At 39.7% G+C, this 27,824-nt stretch overlaps 2 protein-coding genes across 11 annotated transcripts; one reads left to right on the top strand and one right to left on the bottom strand.

Moving 5' to 3' along the window:
* Positions 1-113: 113 nt before the first annotated feature.
* On the bottom strand, positions 114-12,810 carry hltf (helicase-like transcription factor). 3 transcript variants are annotated; one of them, XM_044223901.1, is made up of 25 exons: positions 12,680-12,810; positions 11,971-12,173; positions 11,691-11,857; positions 11,343-11,485; positions 11,095-11,180; positions 10,144-10,215; positions 9,442-9,633; positions 8,979-9,053; positions 8,820-8,880; positions 8,596-8,662; positions 8,200-8,267; positions 8,020-8,067; positions 7,700-7,810; positions 7,495-7,586; positions 6,951-7,094; positions 6,586-6,718; positions 5,758-5,893; positions 4,893-5,072; positions 4,557-4,672; positions 3,085-3,266; positions 2,801-2,923; positions 2,156-2,268; positions 1,790-1,970; positions 1,068-1,148; positions 114-746 (listed from the first exon to the last, which is right to left on the bottom strand). In XM_044223901.1, the coding sequence occupies exons 2-25, from the start codon at positions 12,166-12,168 to the stop codon at positions 603-605; spliced, it is 2,913 nt and encodes a 970-aa protein (XP_044079836.1). In that variant the 5' UTR covers positions 12,169-12,173; positions 12,680-12,810; the 3' UTR covers positions 114-602. The 3 variants fall into 3 exon arrangements, with proteins under 3 accessions (XP_044079836.1, XP_044079838.1, XP_044079837.1); XM_044223903.1 differs by having other exon boundaries at positions 11,971-12,154; positions 12,680-12,799; XM_044223902.1 differs by lacking the exon at positions 12,680-12,810 and adding an exon at positions 12,374-12,392.
* LOC122888972 (serine/threonine-protein kinase PAK 2-like) lies at positions 12,304-27,824 on the top strand. Of its 8 annotated transcripts, none has more exons than XM_044223912.1 (15): positions 12,304-12,328; positions 19,321-19,514; positions 19,623-19,729; positions 20,537-20,684; positions 20,774-20,790; positions 20,901-21,014; positions 21,342-21,459; positions 21,551-21,614; positions 21,825-21,873; positions 22,797-22,909; positions 23,020-23,137; positions 24,128-24,227; positions 24,395-24,591; positions 24,897-25,034; positions 25,440-27,824. In XM_044223912.1, exons 2-15 carry the CDS (start codon positions 19,337-19,339, stop codon positions 25,524-25,526), a joined length of 1,548 nt encoding a protein of 515 aa, XP_044079847.1. In that variant the 5' UTR covers positions 12,304-12,328; positions 19,321-19,336; the 3' UTR covers positions 25,527-27,824. The 8 variants fall into 8 exon arrangements, with proteins under 8 accessions (XP_044079847.1, XP_044079840.1, XP_044079839.1 ...); XM_044223905.1 differs by lacking the exon at positions 12,304-12,328 and adding an exon at positions 13,463-13,780; XM_044223904.1 differs by lacking the exon at positions 12,304-12,328 and adding an exon at positions 13,463-13,780 and having other exon boundaries at positions 19,316-19,514.

Below are 27,824 nucleotides of genomic sequence, written 5' to 3'. Positions count from 1 at the left end.
CTCTTCTGTCATGACTTTTATTTTCTTTATACTCTATGTAATGTTGATAGGATATAGGGCAGCAAATTAATCATTTAATTTATGAAATGTCACAAATCATATGCACACTATTATGTAGTAAACATAATTATACCCTTTTATTTCGTGGGTTTTTTTTTTTTTTTAGAAAAGCACAGAAATTCTGAAAGCTGCTCTATGTCTGGTTAAATACAGAAGCGACAAATGTACAATATCAGTAATCCATGCATTAGCACACCTTTTGATATTTTTATGATCAAATTGTAAATTATGACAGGTCCTACAGATCACAACTGAACAAAAATGAAAGCTTTCCAAGAGGTGCATCCTGTAATTGAATCAGTATCAAAACTTTATCATTCAGTAGAAGTAGAAATAAAACAGAATTTCAAACATGAATAATGATCAACTATAAAATAAAAATATTTTTGAAATATAACAAAACGTTGACAGTGTGTGCAAAAATTCTCTGCAATCCTTCAGATGTGAACTGTGAGACTCCAACTGTCAATACAGTTCAAATACCACTCAATGTTTGCGTTGCTTCCATGTTAATACATCAGTTCAGGTCCACTGTCAGACATCTACAGCTCCATCAGAGCTCGGATGTCATCAATGCGAGATGTTTTCCTATCAGTGTTGGTTGAGCCAAATGCTTTCTCCACCAGGTCCTGCTTCTGCCGCTGGATCTTCACCATGCTCTCCTCCACTGAACCTTTCACAATGAACTGCAGTAACAGACACACACAAAACAAAAACATAGATACAGGCCAAATATTCCAGTTAGTGATCTTTCTCATGTACCTCTCTCTAGTATAAAACTATGGACTATCCAAATAGCTTTTAGCCAAATAATATAACATATATATACATAATAAATCATTTTAAATCTGAAGAAATCACTTTAATTCTTCACAGTGTAAAATGGACAGAATAGAACCTGCTAAGGAAAATGTGATGCTTTGCCACCAACAAGAAATGCACTAAGCTTTCACTGCAGAGCCTAATAAACAACATTACAAACACATAGGTTGTCCTAGTTTTCTGACCTTGGTGACGATGACTTTCCTCTTCTGTCCCAGACGGTGGCAGCGGTCGATACACTGCTCCTCAGTAGCAGGATTCCATGCCTAAATCAAGCAGTTATACTTGCAAGTGAAAATGCAGTTCAGAACATTTTTTATCATTTAACATGATCAATTTAGTTAGTAGATGATGGCCTAAATAATAGTCACAATAGTCAATTATAGCATTTGCTATTTGAAATAGCGCTTCTACTCTTCTTCCCCTTTTTTCAATTTTGATGGGGGTTTTTTTCCTAAAAAAGTGTATGAATTTTTAATGATGTTGTAGTAGGTTGTCTTTGTTTAAGGCAAAGTGGCCCACGTCCACTGTAAAACCCTGCAGAAAATCTTAATCCAAAATCTGATATATTTCAATAGAATCTTGTCACTTACTACTGTCACACTATCCCACACTATGGCAAAAGTGCCATAAAAACAAGGAAGTAAATTGTCAAACCAAAAAAGGGAATGTCCAGGGCCAACCAGTTTACCTTCTTTACACAACGTAGGCCACAAATCATGTTTTAAATTTTCAAGTGCCAGTAAACCTGCATTGACAACGCACTGTATGTAGCCATACAGTAAATCAGCTCACAAATGTTTGTATGTGGCCTCATGCAAAATCCTTTCAGTGTGCAAAACCTGATACATAAAATAAGCCGTGGTTGTTCAGTACGTGTAGGTTCCTGGCCTAAATCGGTACTTACAGGGTCCATGAGGAAAACATGAGAGGCGGCTGTCAAGTTAAGCCCCACCCCCCCAGCTTTGAGTGACAGAAGCATGATAGCAGGGCTGTTGGCTGCAGAGCTCTGAAACTCCTGGATGACTTGAGTCCTCCTCTTTTGGCTCATGGTGCCGTCCAAACGCACAACACTGAAACCATGCTCTCTAGTGAAGAGGAGGGAGGACAATTATGCCAAGAGACAAGTCATAAAATAACATAATGGACAAATAAATTAATTAAATCTAGAAATTCTCTACTCAAGAGCTACTGGTGCACTGCTAACTCATCTCTAGACCTCTAAAACAGACCTCTAAAAATACTCAACCTCTCCTGTGAATGTGTGTTTTACCTGAGTGGAGTCTCCAGTATGGTGAGGAAGCGTGTAAACTGAGAGACGACCAAACACTTAATGCTGCTGTCTTCACATCGCAGCCTGAGCAGGTTTCCCATCAGTGCCTGCACCTGCAGAGACAAAAACAGACTTCAAAGGAGGAGCACGGCTGTCACATGGTAGCATACGGTTGTCAATCACTGTCACGCTGCTGAAGACTTTTGAGTGACGTCTGAGTAAAGAATTGGGGAAGAGTCACAAAAACCACAAGGATCAGAATAGCTACTAGATAGGTAAAAAGTTGAGACTCTTACAGTCATTCCAATACACCCCATACTTCAGGCCTTTAGGGGTTAGCCCTCAACTGAATCCAGTATGGAATGATGGAATTTAAGGCAATTTTGTATGTGAGCATTTAATTTTCCACTGAAAAGTAAAAAAAAAAAAAAAGAAGAATATTAAAGGAAGAAGACTAAAATGATTTGTAGGCAACTAAAGTGAAAGATTTTGCACAGCACCAGAACATCTTGCAAAAGTCCAACTAGCACATTTCCTTTTAAGGTTTAAATAAATAGTGTTCTGCATTTTTTGTGATCTATCTTGTGAGTGTTTTTACTATTTTTATCCCCAGTTAATTCTGCAGCCTCAGTATGTGCAGTGTACCTTCGAGCTTGCCCTCCACTTCTCAGAGTTTGTACTGTTCTCTTCCTCGATTTCCTCCTGTGGAAACTCCACCAGTTCACTGGACTTGATCTCACTTCGACAGAGAGGACAGCGTGCCACTTCCTGCACAGACATACACACGCAGCATAGGGAAAAGATGGATCAGTTAATGATCAGCAACAAAATAATTGACTACACAGTAGTGAAAACTTGGCTTTTAAGTTAACTGTCAAATGACAATTAAATTACAAACCCCTGCTGTCTGCTGAGGGCAGCACATGTACCTGCTCAGTGCTGATAACCTGGGCGATGCAGGGCCGGCAGTAAACGTGGGCACAGTGTGTAATGACGGGCAGATGGACAGAGTCCAGACACACAGAGCACTCCTCATCAGAGCCGCTGGCCAACACCAACCGTAGCTTCTCTATCAGACGCTCTCGCAGCTCTGCAGGCGTCGCTGCAGCACCTACAGACAAAGTATTTGATAAATGAACATGTGAAAATGATGACAGAGGAAAGAAATCTTTAGCGAACATGTATTGAGGCCAGGGTTGTAGCTACAACCAACATCATGTCCTCTTTCATTTTGGGAAATTTGGGGCTTTATAATGACATGAAGAGGAGTTTACATTCTAAGATTACACACATATTGGGCTGTGATTACATGTTCATCTCACAGTCTATATGTTCATAAAACAGCATCGGTTATATGTTGACTCAATGTAAACCTTTTCCCCATGTTACCAGCTGTTCCACAGTCATTAAGCACAGATCAACATGTAACAAGTGATTTGGGATAAAAGTATGTGAAGTATATAAATATGGTTGTACCAGCAATGTCACGTAGCCATAAAAACAATCTGTTGTGCACCTGTTGAACATCCGTCCAGGTAAAATACATCATTTTAACTGGTCACTGGTTCAGTAATTGGAAAGCCTGACTGAGTATCCATAATTCTTACAGTGTAATTCACGAGGGAAAGCAGGTAAAAGGAAAAAAAGTAAAGAGTACAAGAAAAAAAGAGTGTAAGAATAAATGAGAAACAAACTTTCAGAGGCAGTGAATATTAGCAAGGCAGAGAAAGGAGAAAAAAGAAAAGCGTTATGAAAAGTCGTGAAGAATTGGGACATGGGCTTTTTGCACAGCAGGGATTTTCACTTACCACAGAAGGAAAAGTGCAGGTAATCAATAACAATTATTACACATAACCCCTAAGCACCCTTGGTGTTTTCAACTTTTATTATTTATAACTATTATTAGACCTCGTCTCAAGACTGTGTGGGCATGAAGAGATAATTCTCTCAGTAAATTGTCTCTGAGTCTCACGGTAGCTTACGGCAGGACAATTTACAGCAGGTCGCATGCTTCACAACAAACTGATCTCAGCAAAATCCAGCATAGATAGTATTAATCTGAAAGAGGTCCAATCAGCCAGAAAAACTATAAAAAACCCATGTGGTGTGCTGGACATTGAACACACAACAAACTGTCCATTTACTCAGGTATATGTCATGATAGAACTATTTAAACAGGAGCAATCCTTAAACACAAAACCTCTATAGAAACTGATTCTGAAAGCCCAGAAATGAACCTGGGTATCAGAATTTGTTTTTCAATATAAAGTATAATATATCAACCAAATAAATAAATCATTAGAAATTTCCAGCAAGCCTGTTTGCATATCAAGTGACCCCAGGGTTCAGAAGTTAGACTCTACTCAATCACATTAGTCTCATATCACACTACAGGTCTTACCCAGGTCTGAGGATGTTTTTGCCAGCAGATCAGGGTGGCAGCAGAGCTGTCGAAGCCTCATCAGGATGGCCAGCACATCAGCATAATTCCTCAAGACTGTCCCTTCAGCTACGTATCTACACACGCACACACACACAGTTAAGGCAACTTAAACACAGCAATATGCAACAGTTTACAGTAAAAAACGACTCACTGCGTACATCTATCAACAGCTGTATGTTCTGTCAAAATGGCCTCATCTACTAACTAACTCTTCGTTTGTTGCTGATCAGTTTTATTATGTCATTGATTCATTCAAACATGCATGCACATGAACATACACACACTGACACATACCTGCCGATAGTGTTTCTTCCCTCATTGCGTGCCAGCTCGTACTCCTCTCTCTCTGGCTGGCTCAGCTCGACCTGCTCCACACATACTGTCTTCTCAGGCAGAGACACCAGGGGGCGCCCATTCACCTCACTGCTCTTGGTCCGCCTCAGAGTGATGCACTTCACCAAGGTCTGAAGGTTCCTGGTTCCAATGAATTGGCTGATTTTATTCATATCTAACATCTGATTATCAATTGTATAATATGACAAATGTTTGCATATTAGCTAAAATTACAAACTGTCATCCATCACTCACTCAGGTTGCTACACTCTAGACTCTAGAAAACTATGAATGAAGACATGTGCCACTATAATTGCATTAATTAAATTCAAAGTGTCTAAACTTTCCTACAGTTTAAACTGACAAAAAGTGCCCAAATGATGTAATTTTTATGGAGCCAGCACAGCCACTGTGGATTATAGAACCATTCTGTTTGTTAATTAACTAGCAAGAACAACAACAAGCAAGAAGTAAGTCTGTCATCATCTCCAACAGCCGCGATTAATTTCTTCTGAGAATAAATCAAGTCAAATTTATTTACATCGCCGAAAATCACAAATTTTCCTAAAAGGGCTTTACAATCTTTACAACATATTACACTCTCAATCTTTAGACCCTCAATTCGTACAGATGTAGATGTATGTACAGAGTAGACAAAATAAACAAAAGTGTAAACATATGAAGAATATGTATGGAATACAACTTCACCGTAGCAATAATTTCACTCAGACAGACTGTACCACTGCTTACTTACAGTAAATAGCACCCTCTGGAGTATTATTACTACATTGCAGCAGTGTGATATAATGTATCTGTGAGTGCTCACTGCAGGCCAGCTCTGTCTCCTTGAGTAACGGGTCTCTGGATCACTCTGTTCCACCACTCCCTCACATCGAAGGGCTTCAGACGCAGGAAGGCCAGCAGCATCCACAGGTCCTTCACACTGTTCTGAATAGGAGTACCTGGAGGGACGGAAGAATGAACAAACACACACACACACACATTTGATGACTGCCTTAATACTGAGACTTTATCTCAGTATAGTGGGAATTGTTGGGTCTCTGTAAATTATATTATAAAGAGTACGGTCTAGACCTGCTCTATAGGAAAAGTGCAATGAGATAACGTCTGTTATGAATTTGCGCTATATAAGTAAAATTAAAGTGAAATTGAATTATCTGTGTGTACTTGATTATGGCCTTCAAATAGTCAGTCATCATGAGTATTCGTGGTGGACAGTATGGATAAAAGTACTAGTGTGATATCTCATTTAGACATGACAATTGTGAACCATGATAACGTGGACAGACGATGAACAATGATAAATTATCACCCAGCACAAGTATGTTTGAGTATTTTTATGTTGGACTATCTGTGTGTGTGGACATGTATTACTAATGTTGTGGGGACATAAATCTGTTTACACAATCACTTTATGTGGCTTCCTTTTGGGGACAAAACGCAAGTTCCCATAACATAAATCATTAATTTTCGGGGTGAAGACTTGGTTTAAGGTTAGGTTAAGGGTTAAGTTAAGGGTTAGGGTTAGGCAAACAGTGGTTATGGTTAGGGTAAGTCTCCAGGAAATGTCAATGTAATGTCTTCTGAAGTGATGGAAACACGACTGTGTGTGTGTGTAAAGGTGCAGGTGTACCTGTCAAAATCCAGCGCCGCTGAGCTTTTAGGTCGAGCACAGCCTTACTCATTTGTGCATTGGGGTTTCTTATGACATGTCCTTCGTCCAGCACAACCCTCAGCCAATTGATCCCATGGAGAGGACTCTTATTCTGAAAGGGAAACAAACACATTATATTTGTTATTAAAAAGAGAAGCAAATGATCAAATGCATTTCTCTCAAATGAATATTGACATACAGTCAAGTCCAGGTTCAGGACAGACACTCATTTGCTGCCATTAGAGGATTTTGTCTACTAAATTTGTCTCCCATGTTTTCTTTTCTGTGTGAACACTTGGCTCACGTCACAACTACAGATATACATGTGACCTGTCTACACTCACCCCAAAGTCGGCAGAGAGGACGTTGTAGGTGGTGATCACCACGTCCTGAGAGGACAGAAACCTCTTGCTCCTGTTGCGCTCTGAGCCGTAATACAGATACACGTTTAGCTTCACGTTAGCATGCACATGCTGCTCAAACTGGTCCTGCACACACACACAAAGAACAGAAGAAGAAAACATGAAACACACTGACTTCAGGGATTGAAAAGTAACATTGAGTGTGGCATCTCACTTATCAAAAGTTTACAAAATGCAAGATTACAAGATAGCTTGTTTTCCTACAGTATGAAATATGTAGGAAAAAAAAAAAGAGAGCCTTTTTTGAGAATGCTGGTCACATGTTAATCTTTCACTTGCTGTTCAATTTGGCCCTGCGCTGTAATGGTATAGTTTTTGTTTTTAACAGGAGCAGCAAACAAGCTTCCCTTTCACTTTACTCACTAATACTGACACCAAGCTAATTAGCTGGGCAGTACGTAAATGAAGGTCAGTGACAGAATGTGTCTTTTTGTGTGTGTTTTGTTGTCTAAGGCTACATTCCTACCAGCCAGTTGCTGAGCACAGAGAGCGGGGTGATAATGAGAGTCGCTCTAGCTGATAAGTCATCTGCACTTTCAGCGATGGAGGATTCCACACCTGCACATACAAAAGGTACACAAACACCTCCAATATCACTACATTCAAATTTTTTCCCACTAACAGCATGTGAAACAGAAAACGGCAGGTAAAAATATACCGTTAGAACTCACTCAGTGTGGGAGTGGCCTTCTTTGCAGTTTTCTTCTTCTTTGAGCCTGTATCTGATGCTGAGCCACCCAGTGCTGCAGCAAAGTCCAGATCCTCCAGCAATATGGGGGCCTCTGCACAGTAAGCACACAGATTGATGATTTAGTTCATAGGGAATGGTAAATATTAACTTATACAAACAACAACAGCACTGAGCACCACATCAAAATTAGAATTAAAAGAATACACTGGTCTTTTCAAGAAGGTTCCCTGTCAAACTATGTCACGTAGTGCCTTCAACATGCACGTATTTTGACAAATGCAAAGTTTACTGGGCTTGTACCTTTACTGGGCTTTCGCTTGGTGGCTTTCATCTTTTCTTTGTTTGTACCTGTAAGTGGAGATGTCAGGTAAAAATGTATGTAAACAAAATCTATGGAACAAGACAAAAACACGGAAACGGCATAAACAGACATTTAAAAGTTAATACATCATTTATATGGAGATGATGATCAATTCTTACTTTTATCTGACTTGTTCACTATCTCCACTACATCTGGCGAATCAACAGAGATCACCTCCACCTGAGGACTGACCCACACAAGAGCAAACCAGGTTATGTAAGAAGAAACTTGATTCCTGTGAAGAAATTAAGTCATTGGAATAAAATACTGAGAGCAAAGTGAAGCCAGCCAAATCAATAATACCACTGATGGCCCTAAATATTATTACATTGTACAGAAAAGTTGTGCATGTGTCTTGTGATGTATAGACTGGAAAAATGTATGGAAATAAAATGTCCAGATGCAGTAATTTGCATTCTTACCTTTACACATGATTAAATTATGTAGTGATAATAAAAAACCATATCACTGACAATATAGTGTAAGCATGCCAAATTCAATCAAATCACACTTACAGGTCTGAGCATAGAGAACCAGCTCCTGCATCACTCACTCCTGCTCCATCTCCTGCACTGCTGCTTCCTGAAACAAAAGATGCCACATCATATCTGCTGTTAGTGCTCCCCCCCCCACACACACACACTCACAAAGAGAGATAAAGAAGACTGAACATGAGGCAGAAAATACAAAACAAAATCAGCAAATCTGCAGCAGCTAATTTATTGAAAGATGAGAGTACCTTGCAGTTTGGAGGCCATCTGTGGTTTAGATTTGGTTTTGAGGGTTGAATTCTGCTCCTTCTGCACACATGTAAACAAACTCTTAATAGTGGTTGAACACAAGTCACTCAGACTTCATATTGATTGAAAAGAACACATTCACACACAGATACACTTACACATTTCTCCACAGGCAGAGGCTTTCCTTTGTGAAAGTTGGTGAGGATCAGAGCGATGGTTGTCAGAGTTTTTCCCTGGAAAACACAAACAGGAGTTTCATGTCTGCTCAGATCGCAGCAGTGTGAAGCCTCTTACTGTGGTACATGTAGAAAAAAGCAGCTCTGATGGGTGCCGTTTTATCTGTCCTTCTTTTAATTGGAGAAAACATCATGTTAACTAGCCTGAATTTTGAGGTTTTATAACACAACTATTTTCTCTACAATATATAGTATATCAGCAACTGACAAAAAAATCATCATGATCATGAGTTAATGTATGAATTAACTTGCAATTCACCAATAAACCTATTTTTTCAACAGTAAAGATATTACTTCACATAGCAGTCCAAAAGTAACGCATGTAGCATGTGCACAGTCAGATATGTCTGAAATATATATATTTGTGTGTGTGTGTGTTACTCACCAGTCCCATGTCATCTGCCAGTATTCCCCCACGAACTCTCTCTGGTATTTCTTTGGCAGAGAAACATGTGAGGCTGTTATAGTACAGCTCGCCTCTCTTCTCCCAGAAGGGTGGCAGCACAGATTTGTTTTCCCGAGCACACATCCAGGACAGTGCCTGCTTCTGGTGAGGCAGGAGAGGAGTACCCACACACTGCAGAGAAAGAGAGCTGCATGTTCACATTAAAGCTTCACTAAGACAGTGATAGAAATACACAACACCAACTGTTTTTCTGGGGGGGGGTGAGAAGCTGTTTCTCTAGAAAACTGCAACAAGAAAGAAGGTAGAAAGTTAGAAGAAATAAATTCAGGTCAAAGACATGCATGGTTTGCTGACATCATATCACAGACATTTAGCTGATAATTTTATTCACTGTGACCTATAATGTGTCCAATATTAGAATAAGCTTCTATTTCTAAATCAGCAGCATCACAAATGACCAGTAGGAGTCTAAGCTGAAGGGCTCTAATAATATTCTTGTAAAACAGACTTTTGGGCACTGTTTTCCATTTAGTGAAGGAGGTTAAAAACAATATTCAAACAATAAGAAACATATTGACATAAGTGCTGTGAGAGTAGCAATAAATACAAAATAAGACAGAATACTGACCACAAACAGATATATAAAATGCAGACCGATAAACAGATAGATCAAATACGCACCTTGGCTGCTTCTTTCTCTCCATCTTTACTCTCCATCAAGCCCTCAAAAAGGTTGTCAAATGCATTCTTCAGCTGAAAGAAAAAAGAATCATCAACGTTACCGGCTGCAGATGACACAGATTTCATTTATTTAGTTTTAACATGACAGTTGAGTAAATCTTAGGAAAGTGTATGATAAATCAGAATCTACTGTAGGACTGGGACGATTCGGCGACGTAATCGATGACATAGATTATGGAAATACGTCGATTTGCATATCGTGCGTCGGCGCATCATAATGAAGTATGGCTGCACCCGGTCAAAGCATGGATTCCCCCCGGAGGAAAGCTGCAGCATTAAAACGTCGCCCACAATGTCCCCTTGCTCTACCCCTCCTGTGTACTGACAGTCGCACATGCTCTGCAGAGAAACACACAGAGAGAGTCTCGCGTTTATGTAGGCCTACTTATGCCGTTGTTTTGTGCAAGCTTCTAAGTGCACCTGTTCGTGCCGATGTCATTCAGTGCCACGCTGGTTTCGATCAATTCGACATTAACAAGCCTCTTCCACACGCGGCTCACCTGCTGCTGTGAAAACGGAATCTTTAAATATATAAATATTGAAATATTAATGAGACATGTTTTTGATATATATTTTGGGGAAATTAATTGTTATATTAATCAAGAAATACAAAATTATCTTTAGAATAATCCATAAATGTGTCATTAATCGACTAATCGAAGAAATAATCGTTAGACTAATCAATAAACAAAATAGTCGTTAGGTGCAGCCTTAATCTACTGTCAAAAACTGACGAGTAAGGGATACGATGTTGCTCTGTTGCTCTCTCGTCAGACCAAAACAAATGCAAAGCTTAAATTTTTGCTTCAATTAATGTCAAATATTGCATAAAATGTTGTATAAACATCATGCTATACTGTTAAATATTACATAAACTAAATTTAAGATTACCTCCTCTGCAGTTAGTGGGATGGTCAAACCTTTTTTAGATGGCAATGCCCGAGCACCTTGACTGTTATATGATTTCTGATTTGCACCTGAAATCAAACACATGCAGGCACACAAACATAAAATAAACAGTGAAGATAATGACAATGACAGAAAACTGACATTTTAAATGCAACAATGTGGGCTACATGGATAAATGTATCAGGAGGTCAGAAGTGAGATCGGATGGTTGAGTGTGTTTGCATTTATACCTGTTGGTCTGCTTCCACTTGTGTTCAGTTTATATCCACGACATGCCATGGATTCAATCACAGCATTTTTGTTCTCTTCCTTCCCCCAGAAGGACAGCATCACTGGCATGGTGAACGAGTTTTTCGTCCCTGAGTGAACCACCCTGACACAGCAACAAGACAACAATATGCACACAAACACAAAATCACACAAAGTATAAACAAGGAGTAAACAAGTGGAGAAATTATGAAATAATAAAAAAATAATCCAATCAAATATAGATATTTATGGGGAGAAGCTGTCAATAGCATGCATTTCTGCCTTTCTGTCTTTCAACATGTCAGCAGCGCCAATAACAATCTACTCACCCCTCTACTTTAGCCAAATTGTTGTCCATGACGTAGGCCATAGCTGCTGCTAGCTCCCGCTTGATATGACCCACTTGGTTGCCATAAATGTTGGCGACCATCACTGCATTGCGGTCGTATGGATTCTGGGGCTGTCGCACTAAACCAACCATTTCCCCTAGATTCACCTGTCCAGAGTGTAAAACACAGATGATTTTAAGGTTTCTCAACCTGATCTGCACTATGTGGCAGTTCTGTTTTGTCTCCTTTGTGAATCAGTGCACTAGAGGAAGATCCTCACCACCCCTGTGTAATATCTGAGGCCGACCACAGTGCCCTGCAGATGGCCAAACAGCACGCTGCCGTCTGCGTCCGGCTCCTCAGATGCTGCAGCTCTGATGGCCTGGGAGAGGGTCTCTGCACTGGTCTCATGGCGGTCTGTGAAGAGGTCCACCTCACTGTATCTGTCCCAACCGAACCTCCACCTGCGGGAAAACATGACACCTGGAGCACACACACAGAAACACATCCACAAACAGACAAAAATCTGTTAAGATAGTAGAGAGCAGCTTCAACTGACACCATGACCCATAAAAGCCTGTCCTTTGGGTGCACAGAGATGGAGCTGCAGGTTGTAACTACAGGAAATGTTTAACCAGGTAATGTTACAAACGTCTTAACATATAACACATAGGTTTACATACCAGAAACAAGCCTAAACGTATACTTAACACTGAAACTAAATGTTGCTGAATAGCAAAGCCAGCTAGCCAAGTGACTAACGTTAACCCCTGTCTCTCTGAGCTATCTAATTATTCACAGCTACGGTAACGTTACACTACACACGTTACATGTTTGTAGGTAATCCTAAAGATAGCTAGCGTGCTGCTTTGAGTTAACGTTATTAGGTTGTTAGCTGCTCGTACGCTATCTTGTCTAGTAAGTTAATGTGTCTATATAAATAATTACAGACAAAGTGTGTGATTTATCTGTAATTAACATGTTCGTACTATCTTTCTTCCCCTCGGTGGTTGTCGATTTTTCAGAAACGATTCTTGTTTGGCGTTTCTGATGCGTTGATGTTTATGCTAACGTTACATAACTTGCTGATGTTTTGGAAATCAGGAACTGTCAAGTCAGCTTTAGTTAGTATAGAACTTCCGGTAGTAACCTTAAAAAAATAAATTAAAAAATAAATTATTATGCGATGCGATGCTACAACTGCAAATTGTTTGTTGTCTACAGGTCTACACATGTGTGTAAACGATAAATATAAATACATATTTCACATCTTGTAAATAGCTGCATCAACAGAGATGCTGAAACTGGTTACAATTACTTTAAGTGAAAAGACACACTTCTATCATGTCTTGTATGAGTTTGGTGTTGGAGAATTTCCTTTCATTATCTTATTTGGCAGCCCAGTGTATATTATCATTATGATTATTTGCAGCTGAAATGTGCTGTTTTAAAAAATCCAAAGCAAGCAATCTGAATGTATTACCTTGAGCTCTAGGAAACTGTGATCCGTATTTTTCACTATTCTTTGACATTTTATAGACAAAACAATTAATCATATAATCAATAAAATAACCAGTAGATGAATCAATAATAAAAATGATAATTTGTTGCCTTTATAAAAAAAATATATTTGATATTATTAGAATGCACTATAGATTAGATAGATTTTATTCTGAAATAAAAGTAACCTTGTTTCCGGTATTGTGTCCGTTTACTTTTACAGTCCCTGAATTGAGACACAGCTAGCTGCAACCTTTTGCCAACTGCGTTTTACGCGCCCTTTGCGTTTTGCCCAATGAGCGCTACGGAAGCCGTGAAGTTCTGATTCTACGACGTTCCGCTTCCTCTCTGCCAGGCTCCTCCCCGGTCCAAGCTAAGTGCCAGGCTGAGAGTACTCGGGGAAAGAGACAGGAATAAAGTGTGTGTATGATAAAAGACGATATCGTTTTTCACATCCCCGGGGAAGTTTGTGAAATCTCAGCATTAAATCTGGGCTTTAAACGGACTGAAAATCAGCAGAGACGGGGCGGGACGGAGTCTCGAGAGTTTGGCCGGAGTGCGGTTGATATTTTTGCGGTTGACAGCAACCGGTGAGTTTAGATTTGCTCATTCAACACAGGTAGTCAATCAGTCTTAGATACAAGTTGCTTATTTGGTAATAGTTTGGTTACTACTAACTTTCTTTTGACACGGGAAGCATTCAGACTGAGTTCTTCCATAATTGTTGAGGAGACACTCTTCCTGTCTCTTACGGGGATAAAAATAAAGTACAGCAGGCAAGAGATCCAGATCCTAGTGTTTGTGGGATTTGTGGCTTTCTTTCTTTTTAATTTAAAGCAAAGTAATGACAGTCTACAGGGACACTATAGTACTGTAATAACATGTGAGGTCAATACAAACCATCTGCAATAACAGTCAATGGAGTCTTAAGTGAGGCCTATACATGTCTGACAAACAGTTCAGAAGCTGGTTCAACAAAATGTAATTGAACTTCAAGTTACAGTTTGTTCTGCACAACAATGTACAACATACATACAATATGAGTAGCTGCAGTACATACCTTTTTATGTTTTTTAGAGTGGTTTCATTGCTATTTTTCAGCTCAGGATTTGGAAAAAGTTCCCTTTTGTAACAGTTAGAAAATATTGTACATGTTTCTTATTCATAGTCTTTTTTGACCAAGAGAAGCAGTAAACTGGCTTGGAGCAGAAGCATTTAGAAGTATTCAGAAATGCTATTGTTATTCTAAAAATGTTACCCAAGTTTAGTTGCTTACCACCTCTGCTACCTACTAAATGCAGCCGAGGACACCAGGTTTATATTTCTGGCAGTGTGGAGAAGGCTTTAACTTCATGTAAGGAAAACAGAAAATATAATGGAACAGTGTGGGTTTCACTGGGGAAGTTTGGGCTCATGACCTCTGAATTTCTAAAATCTTTAGCATGGCCTTGCCTGCAAATGCTACACATGAGTGTATAAATGTGTGACTGTGAATTTTCAGTCCAGACTGGTAATCCTGCAGGTACACTGAACTAGTCATTCATGCATTAGACCCTGAAACTAACAGACTTCGACTGTGAGTCCTGAGGCTAGTTTTGTACCTGGTCCAAATTGTAGAGTTATGGTCTGACAGCGACCTGGGACTTCAGGTTTCCAGGTTGGTGATTTGATTCGTCAAAATGTTGACACAGGGGTGAGGCAGCTGTTTGAATAACAGGATAAAGTGTTCAGTGTGGGTGTGCAGCTGGGCAGTTTGTTTACGCTTCATTCACTGCCAGACCCATAATCATTGAAGTGACTGTAGAGGGTAGTGAGCTCAGACAGAGTGTGTGTGCATGTATATTACATAGTGTATGTATGTCTGTGTGTATCTGTATGTTTCTGTGTTAGAGGTGGGTAGAGTGTGTGTGTATGTGTGTTTGTCGGCTTCATCACTCCTTCCAGGAAGTCCTCCACAGAATTTCCTTTTATAGAAGCTGAATACAAAAGGCTTACTGTCCACTTCCTGTAAACAGCCCGGTGGCTGTGTTTGCTGTGTTCGGGTTGGCTGGCTCAGTCCTGTGGGGCTTGGGGAGTTCCAGGATGAGGAAGTGGGCTTCCCTTGATGGCGGCCAGCCACAGGGAATAGAAAGTGCTCTGATACAGCAAGAGAGCAGAGAATGAGGATTAGAAATTGTAAATGCCAGAGGGATGTGACAGGCTCTGAGGTACAGCGATGATGAAAAGAGAGTTTCTGTGACTTGACAGCAGATGAGAGATGCAGTTGGGTGTAAACTGGTCTTTTTGGTAACCAAGCGTGCAGAGTTGGAGGTAAAGAATTACAAAAAAATAAAAGCATAGAGACAGGAATGTGATGGAGAAGTGCAGCCCTCATTTGCAAATGGAACACATCCACATCAATAAAGCCTAAATTATTAATCAATAAATCGATTTGTCGATTGAAGAAAAATAATCAACAACAATTTGGATGATCATTTAATTATTTGAGTGACTTTTTAAGCAAAAATGCCAAACATGTTAGTTCCAGCTTCTGAAATGTGAGAATTAGCTACTTTTCACCGTTTTATATAATTTAAAATGCACTCTTTGGGTTTGGTTAAGTAATATCTACGTTTGACCCATTGTCACAGGTTTAATGTGGCTATGAGTTGAGAGCAGTTCAACTAGAATTCATTTGAATCATTTTTATAATCTTGAATAGGGTTGGGTATCGTTTGAACATTTTCCATACTAGTTTTTAGGTAGTGATACCAAAACTTTATTCATTACCTTATTTTGAGAAATATCTACACATTTCTCTACAAAGCCCTTTATTTCATTCCACAAACCAAAGACTTAGACATCTCAAACGTTAAATTTTGTCTACAAATAAGCAGCTGTACAGCTATACTTTGCTTAAATAATGCTCTGTTTTTGGTCTCCAATGACTCCTGAGGGAAATATGTAACTCTTTAGCTGCTAAATGCCCCACTATGCCATTTGGTGCTGGGCAGGCAGCATACAGTAGGTTCATAGAGCTTTTTTACTAAAAAAAAACTGCCTGCAGTGGGTGAAAACAACACTGATGTGAGTGGTGAGAGTGAACCAAAACAGTAAAGTTGCAGGCTGCAAAACCAAAACAATGAGCTGAAAGATGCTAAAAGGCATAGAATTCAGGAGGACTGCAGAGTCGGGTGATAATTCTCTGTGGGTTTGTCACTACAAGCAACCACTTTCAGATTACACATAGTTATTTGATCTAAACATTTTGATTAGAGCGGCTTTATATTATGAACTATCTGATGAAAGAATAAGTAAACAAGATTATGAGTCCGATTCAATGCCAGCTTTCAGTACTTGACATTTTTGGATATTCTGGTGCTATGGACACATTTAGTTTGGTACCAAAAAAAGTATTGAAGTTTGCCTCTTTGGTGTTTGTTCTTGATAAATGACTTAAATGATCAAAATGTTCCGTTGATACAGACAAATCATTGCTGCAGTAATAGGGAGTGTGCAGTTATACAAACACACAAGCATGTAGCCTGCAGTGCTGCTGATGTGTGCACCTGCCTGCTCCCCTCAAAGTTTTTTCTGCTGCGCTCAGTAAGCTTAGCCCGAAGCTACATGTTCAAGTGCTCATAATGGAGCCCCTGTTGGCAAAGGGAGTGTGTGTTTTAGGGCAGGGAATGTGTGTGTGAGACAGGGCCTGCATGAGGAGGAGCCTTGTGTGTGTGTGTGTGTGTGTGTGTGTGTGTGTGTGAGATGAACAGGAGAACATGCCCAACTCCTGCAGCCCTGCAGCTATGGAATTCCTACTGAGAGACAACTTGTCTAAGCCTGGCCAGCCAGCACACAATATTCAGTCCAACACACACACACACTGACTTTGAAAATGCACATTAAGGCTGGACTGGCTCTAATTTTATCCTGCCGGGGCAAGAATACACTTGTCCCATCCAAGATCGCTGAGGAATGAGGCAGCCTGCTAAGACCTGCCCAGAGAAGGCTGAAAAGAGAGAAAGAGGGGTAAGAGAACAGTGAGAGCTAAGTAGACAGATGAGTACTAGAGAAAGAGCTGCATATACTTGCGGGGAATACGATTTTCATTGTTTACCTGGTCTTCTGTAAGGCACAGAAGAGACAACAAACAGGTGAGTACTTAGCAGCTTATATGAAAGAGGCGAAGGCATTGAAAAGACGTTTGGGGGTGTAATGAGTAAGGGGAGTGTCTCATTCTCTGTAGGTGGACTAGCTCATTGGGTTGTGTTTCTTATAATGATGTGAGTCTTGCCACATTAGAACATTTGAAGTTTACGATCAGTTAACATGATATAAGGTGTGAAAGGCTACTACAGGTAGCATGCAGCCATCTGTGTGATTAAAAATAACAGTAGAGTCAGTAGTAGTGATAGCTGGGATAGCTTCCATCACAAAGCGTCAGACACACAGTACAATGAATGCTTCAGAAATTATGTAGGGGGGGAATAATTCAGCCTTGAGTCAAGTTCATGTCTTCAGCTAGTGGCCTGAGGACTCTGTAATAACAGAGTACAAATCAGCTTGTGTGAAATGGCTTTTCGATAACCCCAAAGGCCTAATGTTGTGTGTCTTGGTTATTGTGTTAAGGAAAGGAGTCTGTATCAAGATATCTTCACAGGTGGAGCCTGATTTAATTGATTTTTTTGGTGTTTTGTGTCAAAGGTGATTCAGGTCAGCAGAGCTGTTGCAGGAGGAGGATTTATGTGTGAAAAAGAGGTCATAGGCATACCTACCTAAGACCCGTCTGTTATACAGGTTTAATACGCGCTGTGTCATCCGCGGTCAGACACAGGAAGTGAGGAAACCTTTGTTTGCTTCCTGTTTCCTGTCTGTGATGTCACCAAGAATGCAGGCTGCATCTCAGAGACGATCGTACTGCTTGCTCTGCAAGACTGGAAGAGGTGCTCTTTTGGTTGAGGGTTTTGTGTGTGTGTGTGTGTGTGTGTGTGTGTGTGTCTACAATCTCGGTTTTCACCATATTAGGGTAATGGATAACACTCAGAGTGTCTACCAGTGGTGGAAGAAGTAGTCTAATCAAGAACCAATACAACAATGTTAAAATACTCCATTCTAAGTAAAAGTCCTTCATTCAAAACCAACTTAAATAAAAGGACAGAAGTATTATCCTATGACTAATATATTATTATATGCAACATTATCAGATCAGTGCTTTTTGGGGGGGATATATTAGATTTTTTTAATCTCTTCGGTCCTCAAACAGTTATGTAAATGAAACCATCTGAGAAGCTTAGAGGTGAAATGTCTCTTTGGAACTGCTAACAAATTAAGAACATCTGAAATGTGACAAGGGGACCTTAGACACTCCTTTTTTCTAAGGGATCACAAGCCAAAAAGACTGGAAACCATTGGTTTAATATATAACAATCATTGTATTTTATAAGCATAAGTTGTTGTTTATGTAAAGTCATAATTTGAAAAGTAGCTAGTAACTGTAGGTTTCAAATAAGTGGAGTAAAAAGTATAAAATTTCCCTTTGAAATGTGGTGGAGTATAAGTATGAAGTAGCATGAAACGTAAATACTCAAGTCAAGTACAAGTACTTCAAAATTGCAGTACTTGACTGTTGTCTATATCATGCTTCTCAGGTTTCACATTACCCAGCTCAGTTCTCCTTCTTACTGAGCTGCTCTTCACTCCTTTCCCTTTAACTCCAGTTGTCATACCATTCCCCCTCACCCACTCGAAGACACTCTCTCTCTCTGCCTCCTTTCCTTCCTCATTCATTTGTAACAGTGAACGTGACTCAACACGTCACTTTGCCCTTTCAGTGTTGCTTCCTGTTCACACTCTCTGTTCCCTTCGCTCCAACAGTCAGTGCTGATCCACAGATTGTGGCATGGATGGATTAGTTAGGTCTGTGTGAGTTTTTCTTAACTTGTTGTTAAGTTGTTTCTTTCTCTGTGTAATGTAGGCTAAGCTTTACTTGATTTGCAGCCGTTTCTCAGTAGCATTTTTGGCTAACATGTAAGGCTAGCATTGTGAAATGTGAAAAAACAGGAAGAAGTGAACCAGTGTGACTGAGCGTACACCAGCCTTGCTGTATTTCTTTTATGCATTGTCATTTGTGTGTCTCACCCTGTCAGTGCAGGTGTACGTGTGTGTAGATGTGTGACAGCGGAGTGTGTGAGGACAAGCCCCCAGCCCCCCCTGTCAGGATGAGCAGCCAAGGAGGAGGACCTAAGGACTCCCAGTCAGCCAATCACAGCTCTCGGCCACTGCCGTCTGTACCGGAGGAGAGGAAGTCCAGAAACAAGATCATCTCCATGTTTGCCTCTGAGAAAGGTGAGAGAGATGAAGAATTGACACATATACGTGGACACACATACAGTAAAAAAAACACATGCATTGCAGTAGATGACCAACACATTGACCCTTGACCTTTACCTGCAGGAGGCAGGAAGAAGGACCGGGACAAGGACAGGCCGGAGATCTCCTCCCCCTCAGATTTTGAACACACCATCCATGTGGGTTTTGATGCTGTCACTGGAGAGTTCACTGTAAGTGTCTAACCTTCATACTGTGCTTCTTTATATTTGTGACATTTTACAGAATAGAATTTGGGTTGCACCAGCTATTCGTAAATCCATCATTAAGTTTGTGTGTAAAGTCTTTCCTAAGTTCCTAGTAACTACTTGCTTGTTTCAAACTAGTGATTTACTAAATTGTGTTCAAACTTTAACCATTAAAACTTTGATTGATACCACTCTCGTGTCTATACGCTAAATATGTAGCTGCAGCCGTTTAGCTTAGCTTAGCGTAAAGACTGGAAACAGAGGGAAACAGCTAGCCTGGCTCTGTCCAAAGTCTCACTAATTTCCAGCTACATATTTACCGTACAGACATGAGAATCATATCAGTCTACTCATCTTACTCTCGGCAAGCAAGCAAAGCGTATTTCCCAAAGGGTTGAACTGTTCCTTTAAGAAATGTCTCATATAGTAAGTAATGTGTAAGTATGACTTGTTTTTATTAATATATGCATACATGGAGAAATATGTATGTTTGAGAGTAGTATTCATACAGTTTAGTATGAGTGGGAAATATCCATTTATACTAATTTAGCTGACACAATTTGGTCATTAAGTCTAACGTTTAATTTGATATACAGTATGTTATTTTTGTGAAATGTGATTTAAAATTTCCCAGCTTACATCATTATTAAACATATTTTAAACATATTCTTCAGCTCGTGAAAGCTGAAAGTTAGAAATTGGTAATAAAAAAAGGTTTTTTTTACGTTGGGAGATTTGATAGATATTTGGTAGATCTCTGTATATGTTATTTATTTTTTTTTATTTGTCCAGGGCATGCCGGAGCAGTGGGCCCGTCTCCTTCAAACCTCCAACATCAGTAAATCAGAACAGAAACAGAATCCTCAGGCCGTCCTCGACATTCTCAAGTTCTACGACTCCACCAGTGGAAAACAGAAATACCTCAGTTTTTCCGCCTCGGGTCAGTTTTCTTTTGCTCAAGAGATAAATAAAAGTCCAATGTTGTAATTGCGCAGACTCACTCCTCTGTCTTTATGCTTTGTCTTTCAGATAAAGACTCACAGTCAGTGAGTAGTTCCATTCATCCTTTCCACTCTCATTCATAACATTACATTGAATACATTAAGTAATGTATGACTGTCATTCAGTTTAAGCTTTGTATGTCGGTTTGTTGCAGCAAGGCAAGCAGGGTACAACGACCTCCCCATCAGGTAGCAAGGATGGAGACTATGATGACGATGACGATACACCCCCTCCAATTGTGGCACCGCGGCCAGAACACACAAAATCAGTGAGTCAAGAATAAGGTTGTGACGTTTTGTTTAAAAAAAAGACTAAAATACAGGAAAGCAGCACTGGAAAACACATTATTTTGAACAATACTTATGAAATTAAAAAATATAAAACCAGTTGTACTTACTGTATGCTAATGTCACCTGGTTTGCCATTTGATTTTAGACCTTTAGTTGATACTGTTACCCAGAGTTACTTTTAGTCTTTATTACAGTAAAATAAGCTGATTTTCCAGTCGCCAAAAATTATAAGCAGCTAAAAATAAGAAGGGCACGATCACCAATGGACAGTATTCCTGAAAGTTTTCTTTCCTGTGTTGTGTCAGGTGTACACGAGGTCGGTGATAGACCCACTCCCAGCTCCAGAGGTAGACTCTAAGGCAGCTGACAAACAGAAGAAGAAGGGAGGCAAGATGACTGATGAGGAGATCATGGAGAAACTCAGTATGTAAAACACTCTGGAAATGACACATCGCAGGCAGAACCACATCTATTTTTGGCTCCAGTAGATCTGACTTAACTTTTTTTCCCCTAGGAACTATTGTCAGTATTGGAGATCCTAAGAAGAAATACACTCGCTATGAGAAGATCGGCCAGGGGTGAGTGAGACTTCAGGATAGTGTGAACATTGAAAATTGGCAGGAATTTGATGGAGGCTATGTTGTTGGTTGCTGGTCCAAACTGATCAAAAGGGGGATTGTTAACCAATCCTGAATTGTGTAGGATGGACAATGAAAAAAAAAATTGCAGTCCTAGAAAAAAAACAGGAAAAGCTTGTTATGTCACCTTTTACTGTTTATCACTTTCAGGGCATCTGGCACAGTTTACACAGCCATCGATGTTGCCACAGGACAAGAGGTAAGGTTACTTCATCTTGTGCCTCTGCCACCACAAAAATCACATTAGTGTACCCTCAACATGATGTTGAGGTTGGACTGAACTGCAAACCCCCCCCCCCCAACATTAGTAGTAGGGTTATGATTTTCAAATGATTTCTTCCTGTGAATGTATCAGTCTATTCCTGGGATTAATGGGATTTCTCGTAGATGACATTTTCTTTAACATAGAACTGCTGATTATTAATTATAAAATGGTCTATTATGGTTTATTTAGTTCATCTAGTAATAGATCAACAATTCTTCTTAAAGTTGAATTTTTTGAGGTGAGAAATACACAATGACAACCATACAAAATCATCTCAGCATATTCCCTTAACATTCCTAGTTTTAATACGTTAAAGTAAGAAACTCTGTCACATGCAGCCATGTCCGTGTGTTGCTTCCGTGGTTTGAGCAACAGGTGAACTGACTAGACTTGACTTTTTGACTCTGCTTTGTTCACACGTATTTTAAACAATATTTAACCACACAGCTGGACAATAAGTTGCAATTTTAGCAATAAAAGTAACTGGAAGAAATATCTGTAGGATGAAGTGCTGATCCTGTTATATTACTGTAATTTGGGCATTTCAAGGTCAGCCTATAGCACGATAGTTGCGTAGAAGCATTACTGCAGTTTGGAGAAGGCGTCTTTGTTTCAATACAGGTATTTTTCCTGGGAAACTTATCAAAGGAGTGTTCAAAAAGCGTGCAAAAAGATCTCTATTCAAAATACATACTAAAAACCTAATTTATCTATCTCGGCAACTTTTGAAGATTAGTTAAAAGAATGCTAACGGTATAGAAAAGCAGCATTGCAAGTTAATTAGTTGTACCTTGCAGTTACCCAGATAGATTGCATGTATCGGTGGTACCATATTTACAGGATGTTGTGTTCTGCAGGTGGCCATCAAACAGATCAACTTGCAGAAGCAGCCAAAGAAAGAGCTAATTATCAATGAGATCCTGGTCATGAAGGAAATGAAGAACCCCAACATTGTCAACTTCGTAGATAGGTAAAACTGACCTAACACATACTGTACACATCAACATACAGTATACATCCACAGTACCAACTGTGATTTGATTGCTTTGTGAATGTGACTGCATGTGTGTGCATTTTTAGTTTCCTCGTAGGAGAGGAGCTTTTCGTGGTGATGGAGTACCTGGCTGGTGGCTCCCTAACTGATGTTGTGACAGAGACGTGCATGGACGAGGCCCAGATCGCCGCCGTCTGCAGAGAGGTAGGATTCTTTTCAGACAACTGAGCTTACAAAAGTGGTTAGTAAAACCTTCTAAACCTGATAAAAACATCAGTGAAAACCTGTCACGATGGAACACATTTTTACTACGACTCATAAACCACTTACATCCTCCATGTCTGCCTGTGGCTCATTTATTGATAGTATTTATCAAGCTGACTCAGTGCAGGAAAACAGGCTTAACCGGCCAAATACTCTCAGGTACACATCTTTGGTCCTACTTTTAGTACCAGGAGTAAAAGTATTTTATCAACTTTCTTAGCTTTGGAAATGAGTCCTATCTCGGCCAATCTCTCACTCTTGAGAGCATATGAGATTCACAAGCTGCATTCATGCAAAGCGTGGGTTAAGTAATGAGGTATTTAAAATTATAGATTGTAGGCCTATAATATGAGAGATATGTTCATATAGTTATGGCGTATGTTTTCCCCACCTGTAAAGGCACACAAAGAGCGTTGGACACAGCCCACAGAGGATTTTGCATCATTGTTACTGGACGTGCAATACTGCACAATGCAAGATGCAGCACTATTAAGTTACCTACTACTTTTAATTATATGTTTATTACTTTTTTATGCCACACAAGCGGCTTGCCAGTGTTTACGTACAGCCTACTATGCAAATTGCTTTAAGGTGTAGGGCTGCAGCTAATGGTTATTTTCATTATTGATTAATCTGCTGATTATTTTCTTGATTAATCTATTAATCGCTTGGTCTCTAAAATTTCAGAAAACAGTTAAAAATGTCCATCACAATTTCCCAGAACCCGAGGTGACATCATTAAATGTCTTGCTTTTAAAGGATAACGCTCTTGTTATTTTACTTTTATATTATTTTGAACACATTCCATGACCTCTCAGCATATGAAAAATCAGTGTACATTTTTCACATTTTTTATATTTGTCTGTAATTCTTGTGTGCACAAGGCAATAACTTTTGGAGATCCTAACCTTCCTCCCTCTCTGCATCCAGGTCCTCCAGGCTCTGGAGTTTCTTCATGCCAACCAGGTCATCCACAGAGACATCAAGAGTGACAACGTATTGCTGGGGATGGACGGCTCCGTCAAACTCAGTGAGGGAGAGCACATGCAAACATGCACACATCCACAGACACATATTGTACATATCTGACAGAATAGCACACCGTTTTTTAATTTGCACATGTACTTTTAATCTTAACTGTGGTAAGGAATGTGAATAAATTGACCTCAACACATTTTTTTAATTCTCTCTTTGCAGCTGACTTCGGCTTCTGTGCCCAGATCACCCCAGAGCAGAGCAAACGCAGCACCATGGTGGGGACCCCGTACTGGATGGCTCCAGAGGTGGTGACCAGGAAAGCCTATGGACCCAAAGTGGACATTTGGTCTCTGGGGATCATGGCCATAGAGATGGTGGAGGGAGAGCCTCCATATCTCAACGAGAACCCTCTCAGGGTGAGTGTGTGCTGGGAGAAAGAATGGACAGGCAGCTATTTTGGTGACCACAAACTAGTCGATAGTTTAGTTTCTGTTTTTTCTATCACTGTCTCTGTTTCCCCATTGTGATCATTAAGTATTATATTTGATTATTATTATTAATAAAAGGTCTGAAAAAAACTTAATTTGGCATATTTTGTTATCTGTCAGATGCTAGCAAGAGTCTACTACAAAGATTAGCACTGTGAAGGAATGGATTCATGTTGGAATGCTTCAAGATTATATTATACTGCTTGTCTTATATGCTGTTGTGCTGGTCTTAGGCATTGTATTTAATCGCCACCAATGGGACTCCTGAGCTGCAGAGTCCAGAGAAGCTGTCTCCTGTCTTCAGATCCTTCCTGTCCCGCTGTCTGGAGATGGACGTGGAGAAACGAGGATCAGGCAGAGAACTGCTGCAGGTAGAAGAGGCCTACATACTCATAGTGCCTCAATATATGAATATATCCCTCTTAAAAACATAAGGCACGTTAGGGCTGCAACTAACAATTATTTTCATTATTGATTAATCAGCTAACTTTTTTTTCTCAATTAATCATTTAATTGTTTTGTCTAAGAAAAGAAAAATGCTCATTACGATTATTTAGAGCCCAAATTTTCACAACTAAGAAGCTGGAATCAGAGAATGTTTGGCATTTGTGCTTGTGAAATGACACTTGTTTAGAGTTACAAGATTATTTTTCTTGTACTGTATGTAGGTATCTGATATGCACATATATGCAGTTAATCCTGAAAGTGGAGTTAATTTCTCTACTTATTATATTTCATGTGTGCACTTCTTTCTCTGTCTGTCTGTCTGTCTATAGCACCCATTCCTGAAGGTGGCCAAGCCTCTGTCCAGCCTCACCCCGCTCATCCTTGCAGCCAAGGAGGCCATGAGGAGCAGCCGCTAAATCCCAGTCTCTAAAGACTATCAGAGCTGACGCCACTGACAGCCAACCAGCCAGCATCTTCTACTGGTCTACGTATGATGACCATCAGCAGCCTGCTATGTTTGTGTTTTTTCAAAGGGCCTCTCCACTCCTCCCAGTGCTTCTGTACTGACGCCAGATTTATCTTACCTTTGTGCCTTGCATACAGCCATAATATAATATGTTTTCTGTTTGTTGCAGCCATAGCATGTGTGTGTTGTTGACGTTGACACTGGTTACTACAGTATATCAGGAATGCAGGAACGCTGTTGCAAAGGTTCAAGACTCTTTGCACACCAAGAGCCATATTCACACAGGATTTTATCTTACTAGAGGTCTTCCTAAAAGGCGCTAAAGGTTCCAGGCTAAGAGTCTCCTCTTAAAACCTGTTCACAAAGCTTCTCTGAGCAGCTTTTACTGAAGAAATGAGGAACTCCTAAGCTAAGGGAAGGGGCGCGGTTGGCCCTGTTACTATGGATGACATGTTTAATGAATGAACTTACTCTCTACAGTGATTGGTTGACAGGTGACTGGTCTGTGTCAGTGAAATAAAATATTAAGGATTACAGCGAAAATATTCTAAGTTTGTCAGCGATGCAAATTGCATTTGTCCAAGTAGTGGCGAGTTGTGCAAACCATCATCTCTGATGTTACTGGATTGTTTTGATTTGTTGGTGAGCTGACTGGATCTTTATTAACTCGCCAGCCATCAAAATATGCTTTTATGAATTCATTATGGGTCACTATGGGTCCTCTTCTCACAGACTTAGGAGCTAGTTTTAGCACTGAATTGCTCTGTGAATTACTCTTAGACAAAAATGTCAGGTCTTAAAGTTTGGACAGACACAGCCCTTATTTTTGGTTTCTTCTAACTTGAACAGTTAGGAGCTACTTTTAGTGGTAGGATGTTTTATGAATAAGGAAATCTTTAAATAATTTTGTGTATCAGATAAAAGTTTTGTGACACAAGCAAACTTGTTCATCACGAGAGATGAATATTGTGAGGATCCTAGAATTTTGGTGTGTGGAGAGACTGGAATCTTTGCAACTGTTTGCTATGGTTGCTGTTGCTATGGTTACACGTGTGCATTCTGACAGGGTCCAATAGTTTTGAAATTGGCATGGAAAACTAAAATGTACCAATACTGTGCTGTACTGTGGCCTAGCATGGGACAATGCAGTCTTTGTGCAGGGGCAAAGCCATACCAATGTCCTTATTTGACCCTGTATCTTACTGAAAATTAAACCATTCCAGTAAAAGGAATAGGATTTAAGTTTTTTGTAAATTAAATTTCTGTAAAAGGTTTCAAACCTCTGGTGGCTGTTTAGGTTGTTACCAGGCACCGAAACACACTATCATTAACTTGACTTCATACACCTCTGGTATCAAACTCTCTCTGTAGGCTCTTCTGCAAACTATGCAAACCCATCTGAACACTCTGATGTTTCCTGCATCAAAAATTGCCTTGAATCCTTGAGCTTACTATACCTACAAGCCAAATTTCTTTCACTGATGTTTTTCTAGCTGTCCTGTTTGTCTTTAGCTGTACCTTTTGCAATAGACTCCTTACTGTTGGTGTGTTGGTGCGAGTACAACACAAATACTGTATGAAATTGTCTGTCTGAATGTGTTGAACTGGAGGAAGGCCGTGCATTTTTTTGTATATTATGTATTGGTGATGCCCTGTGTTTTTTTTTTAAACAGCTTTTTTAAAAGTATGTATATCATTATTTTATATTTGTAACTAACACAACAGAAGACAAATGAGTTTTTTCAACTTGTTTTTGTATACCGATTCATCCTCAGTTCCCTGAACTGTGCAATTATGGACTCCCAACCATAAAATGTATTGATAAGCCTGAGACACTCGAGCCAGACCTGAGTCAAGCAGTATTTGGAAACAATTATTTGTTTTAACCTGCTTGGAGTACCAAATTACAGTTTATACCTAATTTTCTAGAAAGTTTAGACAATCATTGGAAAGTGCTTAAAAATGGTTATTAAATGTGCCCTTAACAGATGCATGATGCAGTAAAACCTACTTGTATGGTACCAAACAGGTTGACACAAATACTGAGTACTTGCAAATACTATTAACAGGCTGGAATACACTGTTATGTGGCTTTTTACCACAACACACATTCCAGTTATATGTGTAATATGAATGATTGAAGAGTTTAAAATGAATGTGTTGTTGTTTATCATGAAACCAACAACTTCTGGCGTTGAATAAAATCCATACAGGATGTAAATTATTAATAAAGGTGGACCTAAATCGG

The sequence above is a fragment of the Siniperca chuatsi genome, linkage group LG15, assembly GCF_020085105.1.
Source record: "Siniperca chuatsi isolate FFG_IHB_CAS linkage group LG15, ASM2008510v1, whole genome shotgun sequence".
Taxonomy (NCBI): Eukaryota; Metazoa; Chordata; class Actinopteri; order Centrarchiformes; family Sinipercidae; genus Siniperca; species Siniperca chuatsi.
This window is presented reverse-complemented; position numbering and strand designations above follow the sequence as displayed.